At 46.8% G+C, this 17,879-nt stretch overlaps 1 protein-coding gene across 1 annotated transcript in view; it reads left to right on the top strand.

Annotated features, from left to right (window-relative positions):
• Nucleotides 1-17,879, top strand: part of LOC135051350 (solute carrier family 13 member 2-like) — a 137,552-nt gene that overhangs the window by 103,956 nt on the left and 15,717 nt on the right. The window contains exons 4-7 of the mRNA XM_063957396.1: nt 9,478-9,641; nt 10,704-10,908; nt 13,483-13,605; nt 13,823-14,044. Of these exons, the coding sequence (XP_063813466.1) occupies nt 9,478-9,641; nt 10,704-10,908; nt 13,483-13,605; nt 13,823-14,044 (714 nt within the window). The remainder of the gene's footprint in view (nt 1-9,477; nt 9,642-10,703; nt 10,909-13,482; nt 13,606-13,822; nt 14,045-17,879) is intronic.

Genomic DNA, 17,879 nt, shown 5'->3' with positions numbered 1-17,879 from the left:
GGAGTACATATTATTATTAAAATTAAACAGTGCACACTTTTGCTGCAGGAGTGCCACTGCCAGTGTGACTGACCAGTGACCTGACCACACTGACCACCAGTATAGTTAGTAGTATAGTATACTATATTGTGATTGCCTGAAAAAGTTAAACACTCGTCGTGTGACTTCACTTGTGTGGTGTTTTTTTTTTTATTCTATAAAAAACTAATTCTGCTGACAGACAGTGTCCAGCAGGTCCGTCATTATATAATATATACCTGTCCGGCTGCAGTAGTGATATATATATATTTTTTATATCATTATTTATCATCCAGTCGCAGCAGACACAGTACGGTAGTTCACGGCTGTAGCTACCTCTGTGTCGGCACTGGGCAGTCCGTCCATAATTGTATACCACCTACCCGTGGTTTTTTTTTCTTTCTTCTTTATACATACATACTACTACTACTACATCTCTTTATTAACCAGTCTATATTAGCAGCAGACACAGTACAGTACGGTAGTCCACGGCTGTAGCTACCTCTGTGTCGGCACTGGGCAGTCCGTCCATAATTGTATACCACCTACCCGTGGTTTTTTTTTCTTTCTTCTTTATACATACATACTACTACTACTACATCTCTTTATCAACCAGTCTATATTAGCAGCAGACACAGTACAGTACGGTAGTCCACGGCAGTAGCTACCTCTGTGTCGGCACTGGGCAGTCCGTCCATAATTGTATACCACCTACCCATGGTTTTTTTTTCTTTCTTCTTTATACATACATACTACTACTACTACATCTCTTTATCAACCAGTCTATATTAGCAGCAGACACAGTACAGTACGGTAGTCCACGGCTGTAGCTACCTCTGTGTCGGCACTGGGCAGTCCGTCCATAATTGTATACCACCTACCCGTGGTTTTTTTTTCTAACTTCTTTATACATACATACTACTACTACTACATCTCTTTATCAACCAGTCTATATTAGCAGCAGACACAGTACAGTACGGTAGTCCACGGCTGTAGCTACCTCTGTGTCGGCACTGGGCAGTCCGTCCATAATTGTATACCACCTACCCGTGGTTTTTTTTTCTTTCTTCTTTATACATACATACTACTACTACTACATCTCTTTATCAACCAGTCTATATTAGCAGCAGACACAGTACAGTACGGTAGTCCACGGCTGTAGCTACCTCTGTGTCGGCACTGGGCAGTCCGTCCATAATTGTATACCACCTACCCGTGGTTTTTTTTTCTTTCTTCTTTATACATACATACTACTACTACTACATCTCTTTATCAACCAGTCTATATTAGCAGCAGACACAGTACAGTACGGTAGTCCACGGCTGTAGCTACCTCTGTGTCGGCACTGGGCAGTCCGTCCATAATTGTATACCACCTACCCGTGGTTTTTTTTCTTTCTTCTTTATACATACATACTACTACTACTACATCTCTTTATCAACCAGTCTATATTAGCAGCAGACACAGTACAGTACGGTAGTCCACGGCTGTAGCTACCTCTGTGTCGGCACTGGGCAGTCCGTCCATAATTGTATACCACCTACCCGTGTTTTTTTTTTCTTTCTTCTTTATACATACATACTACTACTACTACATCTCTTTATCAACCAGTCTATATTAGCAGCAGACACAGTACAGTACGGTAGTCCACGGCTGTAGCTACCTCTGTGTCGGCACTCAGCAGTCCATCCATAATTGTATACTAGTATCCATCCATCTCCATTGTTTACCTGAGGTGCCTTTTAGTTGTGCCTATTAAAATATGGAGAACAAAAATGTTGAGGTTCCAAAATTAGGGAAAGATCAAGATCCACTTCCACCTCGTGCTGAAGCTGCTGCCACTAGTCATGGCCGAGACGATGAAATGCCAGCAACGTCGTCTGCCAAGGCCGATGCCCAATGTCATAGTACAGAGCATGTCAAATCCAAAACACCAAATATCAGTAAAAAAAGGACTCCAAAACCTAAAATAAAATTGTCGGAGGAGAAGCGTAAACTTGCCAATATGCCATTTACCACACGGAGTGGCAAGGAACGGCTGAGGCCCTGGCCTATGTTCATGGCTAGTGGTTCAGCTTCACATGAGGATGGAGGCACTCAGCCTCTCGCTAGAAAAATGAAAAGACTCAAGCTGGCAAAAGCAGTAGCACCGCAAAGAACTGTGCGTTCTTCGAAATCCCAAATCCACAAGGAGAGTCCAATTGTGTCGGTTGCGATGCCTGACCTTCCCAACACTGGACGTGAAGAGCATGCGCCTTCCACCATTTGCACGCCCCCTGCAAGTGCTGGAAGGAGCACCCGCAGTCCAGTTCCTGATAGTCAGATTGAAGATGTCAGTGTTGAAGTACACCAGGATGAGGAGGATATGGGTGTTGCTGGCGCTGGGGAGGAAATTGACCAGGAGGATTCTGATGGTGAGGTGGTTTGTTTAAGTCAGGCACCCGGGGAGACACCTGTTGTCCGTGGGAGGAATAGGGCCGTTGACATGCCTGGTGAAAATACCAAAAAAATCAGCTCTTCGGTGTGGAAGTATTTCACCAGAAATGCGGACAACAGGTGTCAAGCCGTGTGTTCCCTTTGTCAAGCTGTAATAAGTAGGGGTAAGGACGTTAACCACCTCGGAACATCCTCCCTTATACGTCACCTGCAGCGCATTCATAATAAGTCAGTGACAAGTTCAAAAACTTGGGCCGACAGCGGAAGCAGTCCACTGACCAGTAAATCCCTTCCTCTTGTAACCAAGCTCACGCAAACCACCCCACCAACTCCCTCAGTGTCAATTTCCTCCTTCCCCAGGAATGCCAATAGTCCTGCAGGCCATGTCACTGGCAATTCTGACGAGTCCTCTCCTGCCTGGGATTCCTCCGATGCATCCTTGCGTGTAACGCCTACTGCTGCTGGCGCTGCTGTTGTTGCTGCTGGGAGTCGATGGTCATCCCAGAGGGGAAGTCGTAAGCCCACTTGTACTACTTCCAGTAAGCAATTGACTGTCCAACAGTCCTTTGCGAGGAAGATGAAATATCACAGCAGTCATCCTGTTGCAAAGCGGATAACTGAGTCCTTGACAACTATGTTGGTGTTAGACGTGCGTCCGGTATCCGCCGTTAGTTCACAGGGAACTAGACAATTTATTGAGGCAGTGTGCCCCCGTTACCAAATACCATCTAGGTTCCACTTCTCTAGGCAGGCGATACCGAGAATGTACACGGACGTCAGAAAAAGACTCACCGGTGTCCTAAAAAATGCAGTTGTACCCAATGTCCACTTAACCATGGACATGTGGACAAGTGGAGCAGGGCAGGGTCAGGACTATATGACTGTGACAGCCCACTGGGTAGATGTATGGACTCCCGCCGCAAGAACAGCAGCGGCGGCACCAGTAGCAGCATCTCGCAAACGCCAACTCTTTCCTAGGCAGGCTACGCTTTGTATCACCGCTTTCCAGAATACGCACACAGCTGAAAACCTCTTACGGCAACAGAGGAAGATCATCGCAGAATGGCTTACCCCAATTGGACTCTCCTGTGGATTTGTGGCATCGGACAACGCCAGCAATATTGTGTGTGCATTAAATATGGGCAAATTCCAGCACGTCCCATGTTTTGCACATACCTTGAATTTGGTGGTGCAGAATTTTTAAAAAAACGACAGGGGCGTGCAAGAGATGCTGTCGGTGGCCAGAAGAATTGCGGGACACTTTCGGCGTACAGGCACCACGTACAGAAGACTGGAGCACCACCAAAAACTACTGAACCTGCCCTGCCATCATCTGAAGCAAGAAGTGGTAACGAGGTGGAATTCAACCCTCTATATGCTTCAGAGGTTGGAGGAGCAGCAAAAGGCCATTCAAGCCTATACAATTGAGCACGATATAGGAGGTGGAATGCACCTGTCTCAAGTGCAGTGGAGAATGATTTCAACGTTGTGCAAGGTTCTGATGCCCTTTGAACTTGCCACACGTGAAGTCAGTTCAGACACTGCCAGCCTGAGTCAGGTCATTCCCCTCATCAGGCTTTTGCAGAAGAAGCTGGAGACATTGAAGGAGGAGCTAACACGGAGCGATTCCGCTAGGCATGTGGGACTTGTGGATGGAGCCCTTAATTCGCTTAACAAGGATTCACGGGTGGTCAATCTGTTGAAATCAGAGCACTACATTTTGGCCACCGTGCTCGATCCTAGATTTAAAACCTACCTTGGATCTCTCTTTCCGGCAGACACAAGTCTGCTGGGGTTGAAAGACCTGCTGGTGAGAAAATTGTCAAGTCAAGCGGAACGCGACCTGTCAACATCTCCTCCTTTACATTCTCCCGCAACTGGGGGTGCGAGGAAAAGGCTCAGAATTCCGAGCCCACCCGCTGGCGGTGATGCAGGGCAGTCTGGAGCGACTGCTGATGCTGACATCTGGTCCGGACTGAAGGACCTGACAACGATTACGGACATGTCGTCTACTGTCACTGCATATGATTCTCTCAACATTGAAAGAATGGTGGAGGATTATATGAGTGACCGCATCCAAGTAGGCACGTCACACAGTCCGTACTTATACTGGCAGGAAAAAGAGGCAATTTGGAGGCCCTTGCACAAACTGGCTTTATTCTACCTAAGTTGCCCTCCCACAAGTGTGTACTCCGAAAGAGTGTTTAGTGCCGCCGCTCACCTTGTCAGCAATCGGCGTACGAGGTTACATCCAGAAAATGTGGAGAAGATGATGTTCATTAAAATGAATTATAATCAATTCCTCCGCGGAGACATTGACCAGCAGCAATTGCCTCCACAAAGTACACAGGGAGCTGAGATGGTGGATTCCAGTGGGGACGAATTGATAATCTGTGAGGAGGGGGATGTACACGGTGATATATCGGAGGATGATGATGAGGTGGACATCTTGCCTCTGTAGAGCCAGTTTGTGCAAGGAGAGATTAATTGCTTCTTTTTTGGGGGGGGTCCAAACCAACCCGTCATATCAGTCACAGTCGTGTGGCAGACCCTGTCACTGAAATGATGGGTTGGTTAAAGTGTGCATGTCCTGTTTTGTTTATACAACATAAGGGTGGGTGGGAGGGCCCAAGGACAATTCCATCTTGCACCTCTTTTTTCTTTTCTTTTTCTTTGCGTCATGTGCTGTTTGGGGAGGGTTTTTTGGAAGGGACATCCTGCGTGACACTGCAGTGCCACTCCTAAATGGGCCCGGTGTTTGTGTCGGCCACTAGGGTCGCTTATCTTACTCACACAGTCAGCTACCTCATTGCGCCTCTTTTTTTCTTTGCGTCATGTGCTGTTTGGGGAGTGTTTTTTGGAAGGGCCATCCTGTGTGACACTGCAGTGCCACTCCTAGATGGGCCCGGTGTTTGTGTCGGCCACTAGGGTCGCTAATCTTACTCACACAGCTACCTCATTGCGCCTCTTTTTTTCTTTGCGTCATGTGCTGTTTGGGGAGGGTTTTTTGGAAGGGCCATCCTGCGTGACACTGCAGTGCCACTCCTAGATGGGCCCGGTGTTTGTGTCGGCCACTAGGGTCGCTAATCTTACTCACACAGCTACCTCATTGCGCCTCTTTTTTTCTTTGCGTCATGTGCTGTTTGGGGAGGGTTTTTTGGAAGGGACATCCTGCGTGACACTGCAGTGCCACTCCTAAATGGGCCCGGTGTTTGTGTCGCCACTAGGGTCGCTAATCTTACTCACACAGCTACCTCATTGCGCCTCTTTTTTTCTTTGCGTCATGTGCTGTTTGGGGAGGGTTTTTTGGAAGGGCCATCCTGCGTGACACTGCAGTGCCACTCCTAGATGGGCCCGGTGTTTGTGTCGGCCACTAGGGTCGCTTAGCTTAGTCATCCAGCGACCTCGGTGCAAATTTTAGGACTAAAAATAATATTGTGAGGTGTGAGGTATTCAGAATAGACTGAAAATGAGTGGAAATTATGGTTTTTGAGGTTAATAATAATATGGGATCAAAATGACCCCCAAATTCTATGATTTAAGCTGTTTTTTAGGGTTTTTTGAAAAAAACACCCAAATCCAAAACACACCCGAATCCGACAAAAAAAATTCGGTGAGGTTTTGCCAAAACGCGGTCGAACCCAAAACACGGCCGCGGAACCAAACCCAAAACCAAAACACAAAACCCGAAAAATTTCAGGCGCTCATCTCTACTATCTATGCCCCGTCCGTCCATCTATGCACTTCATTGTTCATCTATCTATCCATATATGCCCCATATGGTGCTCTGTCCATCCGTCTGTCCATCTATGCCCCCGTCCCTTGTCAGTCTATCCATCTATACCCCCATATGGTGATCTGTCCATCTATGCCCCCTGTCCATCTGTCAGTCTATGACCCTATATGGTGCTCTGTCTGTACATGCTCCCCATCCATCTGTCCATCTAACCCCCCCTCCCATCTGTCCATCTGTCAGTCTATGCCCCCTGTCCATCTGTCAGTCTATGACCCTATATGGTGCTCTGTCTGTACATGCTCCCCATCCATCTGTCCATCTAACCCCCCCTCCCTTCATCCTATGCTGTAGTCAGATAGTGTCTCCTGCTTGCTCCTTCTTCCCCTTTTGCTAACACTCTCTTTCTTTCTCTCTCCCTGACAGTCTCTCTCTCTCTCTCTCTCTCTCTCTCTCTCTCTCTGGCACTGTCTTTCTCTGACACTGTCTCTCTCTTTCTCTCCCCCCCTCTCTCCTTGATGCTGTCTCTTTCTTTCTCTCTCCCCTTCTCTCTCTCTCTCCCTGACACTCTCTCTCTGACACTGTTGCCTTTTCTCTCCGTCAGTCTCTTTATCTCTGTCTCACTCTGTCTCTCTCCCTGACACCCTTTCTTTCCCTAAAACTCACTCTCTTTCTCCCCCCTCCCTCCCTGACACACTCTCACTCACTCCCACTCGCACCCTCCCTCTCTCTTGCTCCTCCTTCCTTTCTCTCTCAGACACTCTCTAGCTCCCTGATGCCCCCCCCCATCCTTTTCTCTCTACCTGACACCCTCTCTCTCACTCCTCTCTCTCCTCTCATTCCTTCATTTTTCATGAAACCCTCTCTTTTTCCCTCCTCTCTCTCTTTCTTCCCTTGACACCATCTTTGTCTCTCACTCCCTCCTGACCCGTTAAGTGGCATTGTTGTGACAATGGCAGGGGGCCAACAATGTTCTAGATTTTCCCCTGCCAGTAGTCCCTGGATCTGCTCACACTGAACCTACAATGTTGATTTCAGATAGAAGTAAGCAGCCAGCAACATCCAATGCAAAATAGAAAGTCTTCATATACCCCCCCTCCTCCTCCTTCCCCCTCTGGAGGTACACAATAGGCCCCTCAGAAATTTCAGCTCCAGACCCATGTGGACCTTAATCTGGCACTGCGCTCAACCATGGCTTAATGGTACTCCAAGTTCAAGATACAGTATTGAAGCTAAATGTTTTGCTCATCCAATCCATATGCCTTTACTAAAGCAACAATACCAATTTGTTTTTTCTTCTCCCTGGAAGTCACCGTGGCCATTGTCCTTGCTTTTGTCATCTCCTGCATTGATTTCTAACTCCACCTCTCATATCTGTTCACTCTGAAATTGTTTTGAATTATTTTGTTGGAGCTTCCGGGCATGCCTGATCATACATTTCCCTACTCTTCAATCTTTCAAGTGCTAGCTCAAAACTTACATTTTCACACTTGCTGAACCCACCCAATCATATAACAGGTGGGAAGGTCCTGCGCCCGGGGGGGTTTGGGGGTGGTGATGGTGTTGGGAGCTGCTTTAAGCTGGATATGTCCGGTCAGCCCAATGGGGTTACTACATATTCACTCACCTCTCTAGCCTGCCGGGTCCCCCCCCCCCCCCTCCCTACGCTGAAATGTGAGATTAGCAATGTACTTGCATCTTAAGGGTAGCCCTCTGCCTCCGCAGGCTGCATGTGACGTTGCACAACCGCCGTGGCCCACACTGCAAGCGGTCCGAACATGCCTCCGTTGTCCGGACCACGTCCCCCCAGGCTATGATACCTCGAAAATGTTGTAACGGTGCCCCATCCCCCACCGGGACTTATTCAAACTCATGCAATTGCAATCTAAGTCCTCGCGCATGCACACACCGGCGTGCACACATTCTGCTAACCATACTGAATTAGGCCCTATATGTGTGTTTGAGGTGACTTTTAAAAGGTATGGTGTAAAAGTGGTGTATGCTGAAAATTTGACAAGGCACCAATGTAAATTTCAAAGGGTTTATTAGCTAAGTGAGAGTCACAGTGCTCTCTAGAGGTATTGTATATAAGTCCAGGATAATGAGTCCTTTGGGCATGAGGTGTGTGATAAGGACTGGATAGGCCTTCCAATGATGGTGTCAGTGGGGTGTTGGTGACTACTGCAGGTAGTACCTTTCATACATACCTGGTCCTGATGGCCTTTGTTTATACATCCCCTCTGTTTTGGCTACTGTGTAGTTGTGGGATGTATCTCCCTTAGGAGGGATCCTTTATCTGATGGCTGTGCCGAATCCTGCAGTGTGGATGTGCTGACACCTCTGTAATGAGGTACGATTCTAATCTCAGGTACCCAATCATAGACAGCCTGCATTTCCCTCAAACTCTTTCATCTCTGTTTACATCATACCATCTTGAATGTTAGCTTAGTAGTATGGCCCAACCTGCTGTCTCCTTGTCTCCTCTGAAAGATTTTTTTGCTTTAGTTGTAGCTGTTTTGCCTGGGGATCCGGTCTCTAGGTCGACAGTAACTAGGTCGACACTATCTAGGTCGACCACTATTGGTCAACAGTAACTAGGTCGACAGGGTCTCTAGGTTGACATGTTCTAGGTCGACAGGTCAAAAGGTCGACATGAGTGTTTCACAATTTTTTTATTTTTTTGAACCTTTTCATACTTAACGGTCCACGTGGACTACAATTGGACTGGTAATCTGTGCTGAGCGAAGCGGTAGCGGAGCGAGGCACCTTGCCCGATTGCCCGATTTGCTCGCCATGCAAGGGGACACGGTGCACTAATTGGGGCTCCCGGCCACTCTACGAAGAAAGCGACACCAAAAAAACATAAAAACTCATGTCGACCTTTTGACCTGACGACCTAGACCCTGTCGACCTAAAGACCCTGTCGACCTAGTTCCTGTCGACCAATAGTGGTCGACCTAGACACTATCTACCTTCCATACCACACCCGTTTTATCTATTATCTCATTTTGCAATAATTTTAACAGAATCTGTTGTTCTCTTGCCCCTTATCTTGTCTCGGGATTGGCCTCCCTAATCCATATGTAATATACTGTAAGTAGGTATATTCCCAAATTGCTAGACCCTATAATACCAGCTCTTAGTCAATGAAAACGCACCACCATCATTTCCAAGCATACTACTTTCATATTTCTGAGGTGGGAGTAAAGCATACTTACCTAACTGAATGTGCACCGTAAAATTATAAATGTGCACTGACAATTGCATTTTTCCTTGCTTGCTCTTTACAGGTTGCTACTGGGGTTCATGACAGTTACAGCCTTCCTCTCAATGTGGATCAGTAATACTGCCACAACAGCCATGATGATACCAATAGCTCAGGCTGTTCTGGAGCAACTTTACAGCTCTGAAGAGAAACTGGAAGAGTATTCATCTGAAAGCAATAGCACGGGCAGCAAGAGTGATGGACACCTGAATGGGAATGTGAACCAGGCCTTAGAGATGCAGGAAGAACATTTTACAGATGCCAAGTCACTCAACCAGGAGAATACAGGTAGGTTATGAGTTCATTAAAATCTGTGTCTAAATTCCATTTTAGGTCCCTTACATATTTATATGTGTAGAGCAGAGAATATGCTTTAGTACTTCTTAGTCAATACAGAGACTCTAGAGAAAATAAGATAAAAAGAAACTAGAAAAAGAAAACACAACTGGTTTTATGTCTACATCATTAGTGTCAGGATTGGCACCCATTTCACGATGAGGGTAAAAGATCCATCAGAAGCAGGTATCCCATCTGCATAAATTTGTTACAATCAAGCATGGAATTTGGCTTACATGCCCACGACACTCCCATGTCTGACTGCCACATGAGAAGGATAATTTACTTGTGTCTGTATCGTTGTTGCAGAGTTGCCAACCGAATAAAATAACCATTTCACTCCCTGTGTGTTACGCTATCTAACAGTTTCCAGATCTTGGCAAAAGAACCTTGGTAAATTTGCATGAAAATATTTCTTTTCACTTTGGAAATTTATTCCAAAAATATTTATCATATCCTCTCAGTTAGAAGGTCAGTTACATGGTAGGGCAGGACCAAGAATAAGCATTAGGGCTTGGTTCATTTCTATTGATTCTACACCAAGATTTGCCTTCTTCCCAATCAATTTTAGCAGTCAAGACAAATCCCTGTCCCTTCCAACGGTTGCCCAAACCTCAGATGTGGCTGGTCACACCCCATCTGGAGGCTGTCCACATCCCTACAGCATTGGCCTCTATCACTGCTTCACCCCAGGTGGGCCCTTTATGCCCAAATCTGACACTGCTGCTAGTTATATAGTAAATAATCTGACCCACATACAGTACAAATAATTTAATTGTGATGTAGATCAGGTTTCTTGTCTATGATAACTATATTTAAAGTATATATTTTTTTTAGAATATTTTTCTTCTTGAATGACTGTATATTCTCATGGTAACATCCATTCAGATATTGCATATGCATATGTGATCTTAGTGCTTTCATTTTTAGGTGCAACTAAAGTTGTAATTGATCTAAAGGATGGCACATTGAATCAAGAGAAACAAGCCTTAAGGCTACAGAAACACCTTAAACTATGCAAGGGAATAAGCCTTTGTGTGTGCTATTCTTCCAGCATCGGGGGCATTGCAACATTGACTGGCACCGTACCCAACCTTGTTTTGAAAGGACAGATGGACGAGTAAGTACTTAGCTGTCAATGACAGTGCAGCATCACAAAGTACTGTGTAATGTAATGCTAAATCAAATAAATTCTTCTTAGCCCCTCCCCCTTAAATGAATATTTGATTTTATATTGCTACAATTATGTAACATTGTACTGATTGAGAATTAATTGATTATTTTTAGGGATGAGCGGGTTTGGTTCTCTGAGAACTGAACCCCCCCAACTTTGAGATCCGAGCCCGGATCCTAGTCAGGCTCGGATCTTCCTGCCTGACTCGGATCCGAAAACGAGGCAAAACCTCAAGATCCCGCTGTCGGATCCTGAGGTTTTGGCTCAGATGCTTGTTTCCATAGTAACCTATGGAAGACTGCTGATTGGCTGAGAGAGTCATCTGTCACAGCCAGTGGCGCAAGTAGAAATATTTTCTTAGTGGTACTGAGTGCCGAAAAAATGGGTGTGGTCATGTGTTGTGAGTGGTGTGGCCCACTTGCTGCTAGTGGGAGTGAAACTAGCAGCGTGGCCACACGACAGCCCCTTTTTGGGGGGAATCTGGAGGCAAGGCTAAAAATATATAGTAATGCCTCCAGTATAATAGAAATATACAGTAATACCTCCAGTATAATAGAAATATATAGTAATGCCTCCAATTTAATAACAATATATAGTAATAACAGGATAACATTATAACAGGAAAATACAGCCACTGTCGCACTCCCAGTAACCCTGACACAGTAGGTGTAGCCTTCATGCTACCAAGCACCATGGTCTTGTTGCTTTGTGGCACATTATAATTCTGGTAATGGCAAAGTGTGTGGTAGGTGGTACTGCGTACCCGCTGCCAAATTCTTAAGGGCACTCCGCACCCAAGCGTACCCGCATACTTGCACTGCTGGTTACGGCTTTCAGCCAATCAGCGTGTCCCCATAGGCTGCAATGGGCAAGATGGATGCCCCCACAGCAATAGTAGCGCAACCGCACGCACTACCATCACCGCCACCTGCACTGCTGACACTGCCGCTCACAATGCCGACACTGCTGGCATCCCTGCACTGAGGACACCTCCAGCACTCCTGCACTGCCAACACTGCCAGCACCACCGCACTGAGGACACAGCTGGCACCCCTGCACTGCCGATACTTCTGGCACCACCACATTGAGGACACAGCTGGCACTCTTGCATTGCTGACACTGACAGCACCATCGCATTGAGGAAACCGCTAACACCCCTGCACTGCCGACACTGCTGGCACCACCATACTGAGGACGCCACTGGCACCCCTGCACTGCCAACACTGCCTGCACCACTTCCCTGAGGACACTGTTGCCACCCCTGCACTGCCGACACAACCGCACTGAGGACACCACTGACAACTCTGCACTGCCAACACTACTGCTCTAAGGAAGCCTCTGGCACCACTGCACTGCCAACACTGCTGGCACCACCACATTGAAGACACCACTGAAAACCAGACACTGAGGACCCTCTGTCACAGTAAGTGCACTATTGGTGTATCTAACCTGCACTGTATCTGACCTGCACTGTAACCCATGCTGTATCTGACCCACACTATATCCAAACCAACATTGTATTTGATCTGCACTGATACCCACACTGTTTCTGACCCACACTGTATCCGACCTGCATTGTATTTGACCTGCACTGTTTCCAACCCACATTATATTTGACCTGCGCTGTATCCAACCGACACTGTATCCAACCTGTGCTGTATCCAACCCACACTGTATTTGACCCACACTGTATCCTGCACTTTATCTGGCCCACGCTGTATCTGACCCACAATATATACAACTCACAGTGTATGCAACCCGTACTGTATCTGACCTGCACTGTATCCGACGTGCACTGTATGTGATCTTGCACTATAGCCAACCCTCACGTATGTGACATGCACTGTATTCAACCTGCACTGTAGCCTACACTGGGTGGGATGTATTAATGTACATCGCCACCCATCGCAGCCCAGCGATCAGCATTGCGGAGGACAGCTCTTCCGATAAGAGCTGTCCTCCGTCATGTGCATCGGCTGCCTGACTTCCGGGATTTGGCCCTGGAGTCAGTCTGCGCATGCGCATGGTGACGGGGATGGGCGCGAGGCATGCTGGGAGGGATCCAATCGGAGCGCTGCAGAGAGAAGCCCATTGGCTTCTATAGGGTATCGCCAGCAAAAGCTGGCGAACCCCGCCGCGGCGCTGACTTGGCGGCCCCGGGATAGTACATTAGGAAAAAGCTGTAAACAGGGGGTTTAGCGCATTATCCATTTAGTCGTCCAAGAGCTGCCTGCACAGCCCGGCCGCTGCGTGACATCACTGAGCAATATAATATTTCAGTGTGTACGGCCGGCCGCTGACCACCTGGTCCGGGAGGGGGAAACACTAGGCGACATCGCTCATAGAGCACATTGCCTAGTGTGTACCCACCTTTACATTTCACCCATCTATTACATCAATAAACAATTACAACGGAATGTTCTTCACCAATGTTATATTGCCGAAAAACCTACACTACCATTAATATTTTTGGTTCTCTTTTGTTGACTTGTAAGTAATTCTTGACAAATTGCCTTGCAGGATGTTCCCTGGAAACAACAATGTCATCAACTTTGTGTCATGGTTTGGTTTTGCCTTCCCCATCGTGATTCTGTTGCTTGCTCTTGCCTGGATCTGGCTGCAGATCATGTTCCTGGGAATTAAGTAAGTCTATGATGGAATATTTATCAGGGCACCAGAGATCCCCTGATACAGTAGCACCAAAGATACAGTAATGTGACACTGCCACAGTAGGAGTAAAGATAATAATAGATGTATTGTATAGTATGTTTGCTGTACAGAGTTCCTCCTATGTACCTGTATCCGGCTCCATCTCACTTTATTAATACTAACCAACCATGCTGCTCTGTTTTTCTTTTAGCTTCAGAAATAATTTTGGCTGTGGTGGTAACTCAGAGCAGAAGGAAAAAGAGAAGCGAGCGTACAAAGTCATCTCTACTGAGCACAAGAAGCTGGGTTCTATGAGCTTTGCAGAGATCTGTGTTCTGGTTTTATTCGTCTTGTTGGTTATCTTGTGGTTCTTGAGGGATCCAGGTTTCATGCCAGGCTGGGCAACTATCAGCTTTAACAAGCAAGGAAAAGCGTAAGTGTGTACATAAAGGCAAACTCTTTTTGCTTAGATGCATAAATAGATTGCTAAGTTAGAGGGTTTTTTTTTAAATGTATATATCCTTAACCAGTACAGTGTCAAAAAACTTACAAATTGTTTCAGCTGCAATAATAACTAACATAATTATGTTAAATATGAAAATATTATCTAATGCTGGGTACACTTTAGACAATGTGCAAACAACAAGATGCTCCTCTCGATTTCCCTTTCCCATTGTTTGATCATTAACGATATACAGTATCGTTTGCTGATATCCATACGACAGAGCCGGCCCTAACCAATTTGATGCCCTTGGCAAGATTTTGGCTAGTACCCCTACCACTACCCACTAATTCCCCCTCTAACTCAGCACCTGTCTCCCAGCACAGAAACCATCACCCAGCAGTTCACAGCAGCAGTGAGCAACACCCATCACCCCTAACCTACAGCAATCCTCATTTTGGTGTCCTGTGCCAGCAAGAGCATTAGCACCCCTACCTCCACATACTTCAAATTGGGAAAATGCGTGTCGAAGGAGCACATTCTTGCTGGGAAGGGATGTGCCAACACAATAGTACCCCCCATTTCAAATTATGCCACACAGTAATGTAACCTTATTCACATTATATCACACAGTATTGTCCCTTATTCACATTACACCATACCATATCGCCCTTTATTCATATTAAACCACACTGTATTGCTCCTTATTCACATTACACCACACCATATCACTCCCTATACACATTACTCAGCACCATACCATTCCTTATTCACATTACACCGCAATGTATGGCTCCTTATACACATTACACAGCACCATATTGCTCCTTATTCACATTACACCACAACGTATGGCTCTTTATACACATTACACAGCACCATATCACTCCTTATTCACATTACACCGCACCATATAGCTTCTTATACACATTACACAGCACCATGTCGCTCTTTAGACACATTACACCGCACCGTATCACTCCTTATTCACACATTACATATAGTACATGGAGCGAGAGAGGGAGAGAGACACATGGAGAGAGAGAGAGGGAGAGAGACACATGGAGAGAGAGAGAGAGAGATATATGGAGAGAGACCTGGAGAGATAAAGAGGGAGACATGAAGTGAGACAGGGAGAGTGAGAGAGACATTGAGAGCAAGAGAGACATGGAGAGATAGAGAGAGATAGAGAGAGATAGAGAGAGAGAGAGAGAGAGAGAGAGAGAGGTATTTCACCATCAGCAGAATGAGGTCCCCAGGAGAGTAGTTACCTAGAGATCTCTGGGAGGAGGCTGTGCTGTCTCTTAGGTAGAGAGGCTTAATGGGGTACTTCCACACTTAGGAGGCAGCAGTTTACTTGCAAGACAGGGCAGGTGGGCCCCAGTGGAGCAATGTTCCTGGAGAGGAATGTTACCGGACCAAATTGTTTCAGATGTGGCGATGCATTGCACTAACAAAGAGCAGCCACCATCTTGGACACTCTCCAATATAATAGTATGTTTATCTGCCTTTGGGGGTAATTCTGAGTTGATCGCAGCAGGATATTTGTTAGCAGTTGGGCAAAACCATGTGCACTGCAGGGGAGGCAGATATAATATGTGCAGAGAGAGTTAGATTTGGGTGTGGTGTGTTCAATCTGCAATCTAAATTGCAGTGTAAAATAAAGCAGCCAGTATTTACCCTGCTAAGAAACAAAATAACCCACCCAAATCTAACTCTCTCTGCACATGTTATATCTGCCTCCCCTGCAGTGCACATGGTTTTGCCCAACTGCTAACAAAAATCCTGCTGCGATCAACTCAGAATTACCCCCTTTGTCTTCTAACTCCATATAATGCAGGATTACAATAGGAATAGTGTCCAGAACAAAAGGGGAGAGAATTCTATACACTTCATAACATGATCTCTCTCACTAGAATGAGGGCACTTTATTGAGCAGTTTCCCTTCAAATGCAGGAGGACCAGCCGTGCCTCAGAAAGTCCAAGTCCTCTTGTCTTTCTCAGCTGGGGTTGTCTCAAGATAGCACTTAGGAAAATTGCAAGTGTATCCTGGGTAATGTAATCTGCAGCATGTCCCATATGTATGCAGCCACAGGCTACATCTGGCAAGTAAGTGGGGTACCACACCTACGCTTTTCAGTTACTAGTCTGTAGCTACACAGCCGGGTCCTAGCATTCCTTGACAGTCACAAGAAAAAGTAGGTTGCCTAACACTTTATTCACAAATTTCTACACTGGAATTAATGGAACACCGAATAAAAAAAATTTTCATTTCAAAACTCCAAAAAAAAAAAAAAAAAAAACAACAACAACAACCCAATTATATTCTCAAAAAGATTATTCTCAAAGTGCATTAGTCCATGTGGAAACATATCCAGGTCAGATTAAAATACAAGAAAGGATAAGGCAGTGCCGTAACTAGGCATTTTAGCGCTGTGTGCAAGAAACAACATTGGCACCCCCGCACCCATGCAAGATAGGGGCAGTGCGAGCAAAAAAATATATAGGGGCGTGGCTTCATGGGGCAGGGGCGTGGCCACAAAATAATAGCAATTCATACTACGGTGCACAGTAGTATCCATTATTCAAATTACGCTGCACAGTAGCGCCACTACACCAGGTAGAGCCCCTTTTACACATTACAGCAGACAGCGTCCCCCTTTTTACACATTACAGCAGACAGTCCCCCTTTTTACACATTGCGGCGGCCAGTCCCCCTTTTTACACATTGCGGCAGCCAGTCCCCCTTTTTACACATTGCGGCAGCCAGTCGCCATTTTTACACATTGCGGCAGCCAGTCGCCATTTTTACACATTGCGGCAGCCAGTCTCCCTTTTTACACATTGCGGCAGCCAGGACCCCTTTCAACACATTGCGGCAGCCAGGCCCCCTTTTTACACATTGCGGCAGCCAGTCCCCCTTTTTACACATTGCGGCAGCCAGTCCCCCTTTTTACACATTGCGGCAGCCAGTCCCCCTTTTTACACATTGCGGCAGCCAGGACCCCTTTTTACACATTGCGGCAGCCAGTCCCCCTTTTTACACATTTCGGCAGCCAGTCCCCCTTTTTACACATTTCGGCAGCCAGTCCCCCTTTTTACACATTGCGGCAGCCAGTCTCCCTTTTTACACATTGCGGCAGCCAGTCCCCCTTTTTACACATTGCGGCAGCCAGTCCCCCTTTTTACACATTGCGGCAGCCAGGACCCCTTTTTACACATTGCGGCAGCCAGTCCCCCTTTTTACACATTGCGGCAGCCAGGACCCCTTTTACACATTGCGGCAGCCAGGACCCCTTTTTACACATTGCGGCAGCCAGGACCCCTTTTTACAGATTGCGGCAGCCAGGACCCCTTTTTACACATTATGGCAGACGGTGTTCCCCAGAGAGAGAGAGAAAGAGAGAGAGAAAGAGAGAGAGAAAGAGAGAGAGAGGGATATGCTTACCTTCTCCCCGCTGACAGGCTCCTCGTGCTGGCATCTCCCTCTCTGTGCAGGCAGTTGAGAAGGAGGAGGAGGGAGGGGGAGCAGGGAGCCGCAGCAGCGCTATGTCATTGGTAGTAAGCGCCGCTGCAGCATCCCCCTCTCCTTCCGTATAGGCTGCCCGGCGCTGCTGTGGATGCTGGGATGGAGGAACCGCATCCCAGCATCCACAGCAGCGCCGGGCAGCCTATACGGAAGGAGAGGGGGATGCTGCAGCGGCGCTTACTACCAATGAAATAGTGCTGCTGCGGCTCCCTGCTCCCCCTCCCTCCTCCTCCTCATCACCTGCCCGGCGCTGCTCTCTCCTCCAGCGCGGCTGCGGCGCACGGCGCAGAGACTTCA

This window comes from Pseudophryne corroboree, chromosome 2 (genome assembly GCF_028390025.1).
Source record: "Pseudophryne corroboree isolate aPseCor3 chromosome 2, aPseCor3.hap2, whole genome shotgun sequence".
NCBI lineage: Eukaryota > Metazoa > Chordata > Amphibia > Anura > Myobatrachidae > Pseudophryne > Pseudophryne corroboree.
The sequence above is the reverse complement of the archived record's forward strand: the minus strand, read 5'-3'. Positions and strand labels throughout refer to the sequence as shown.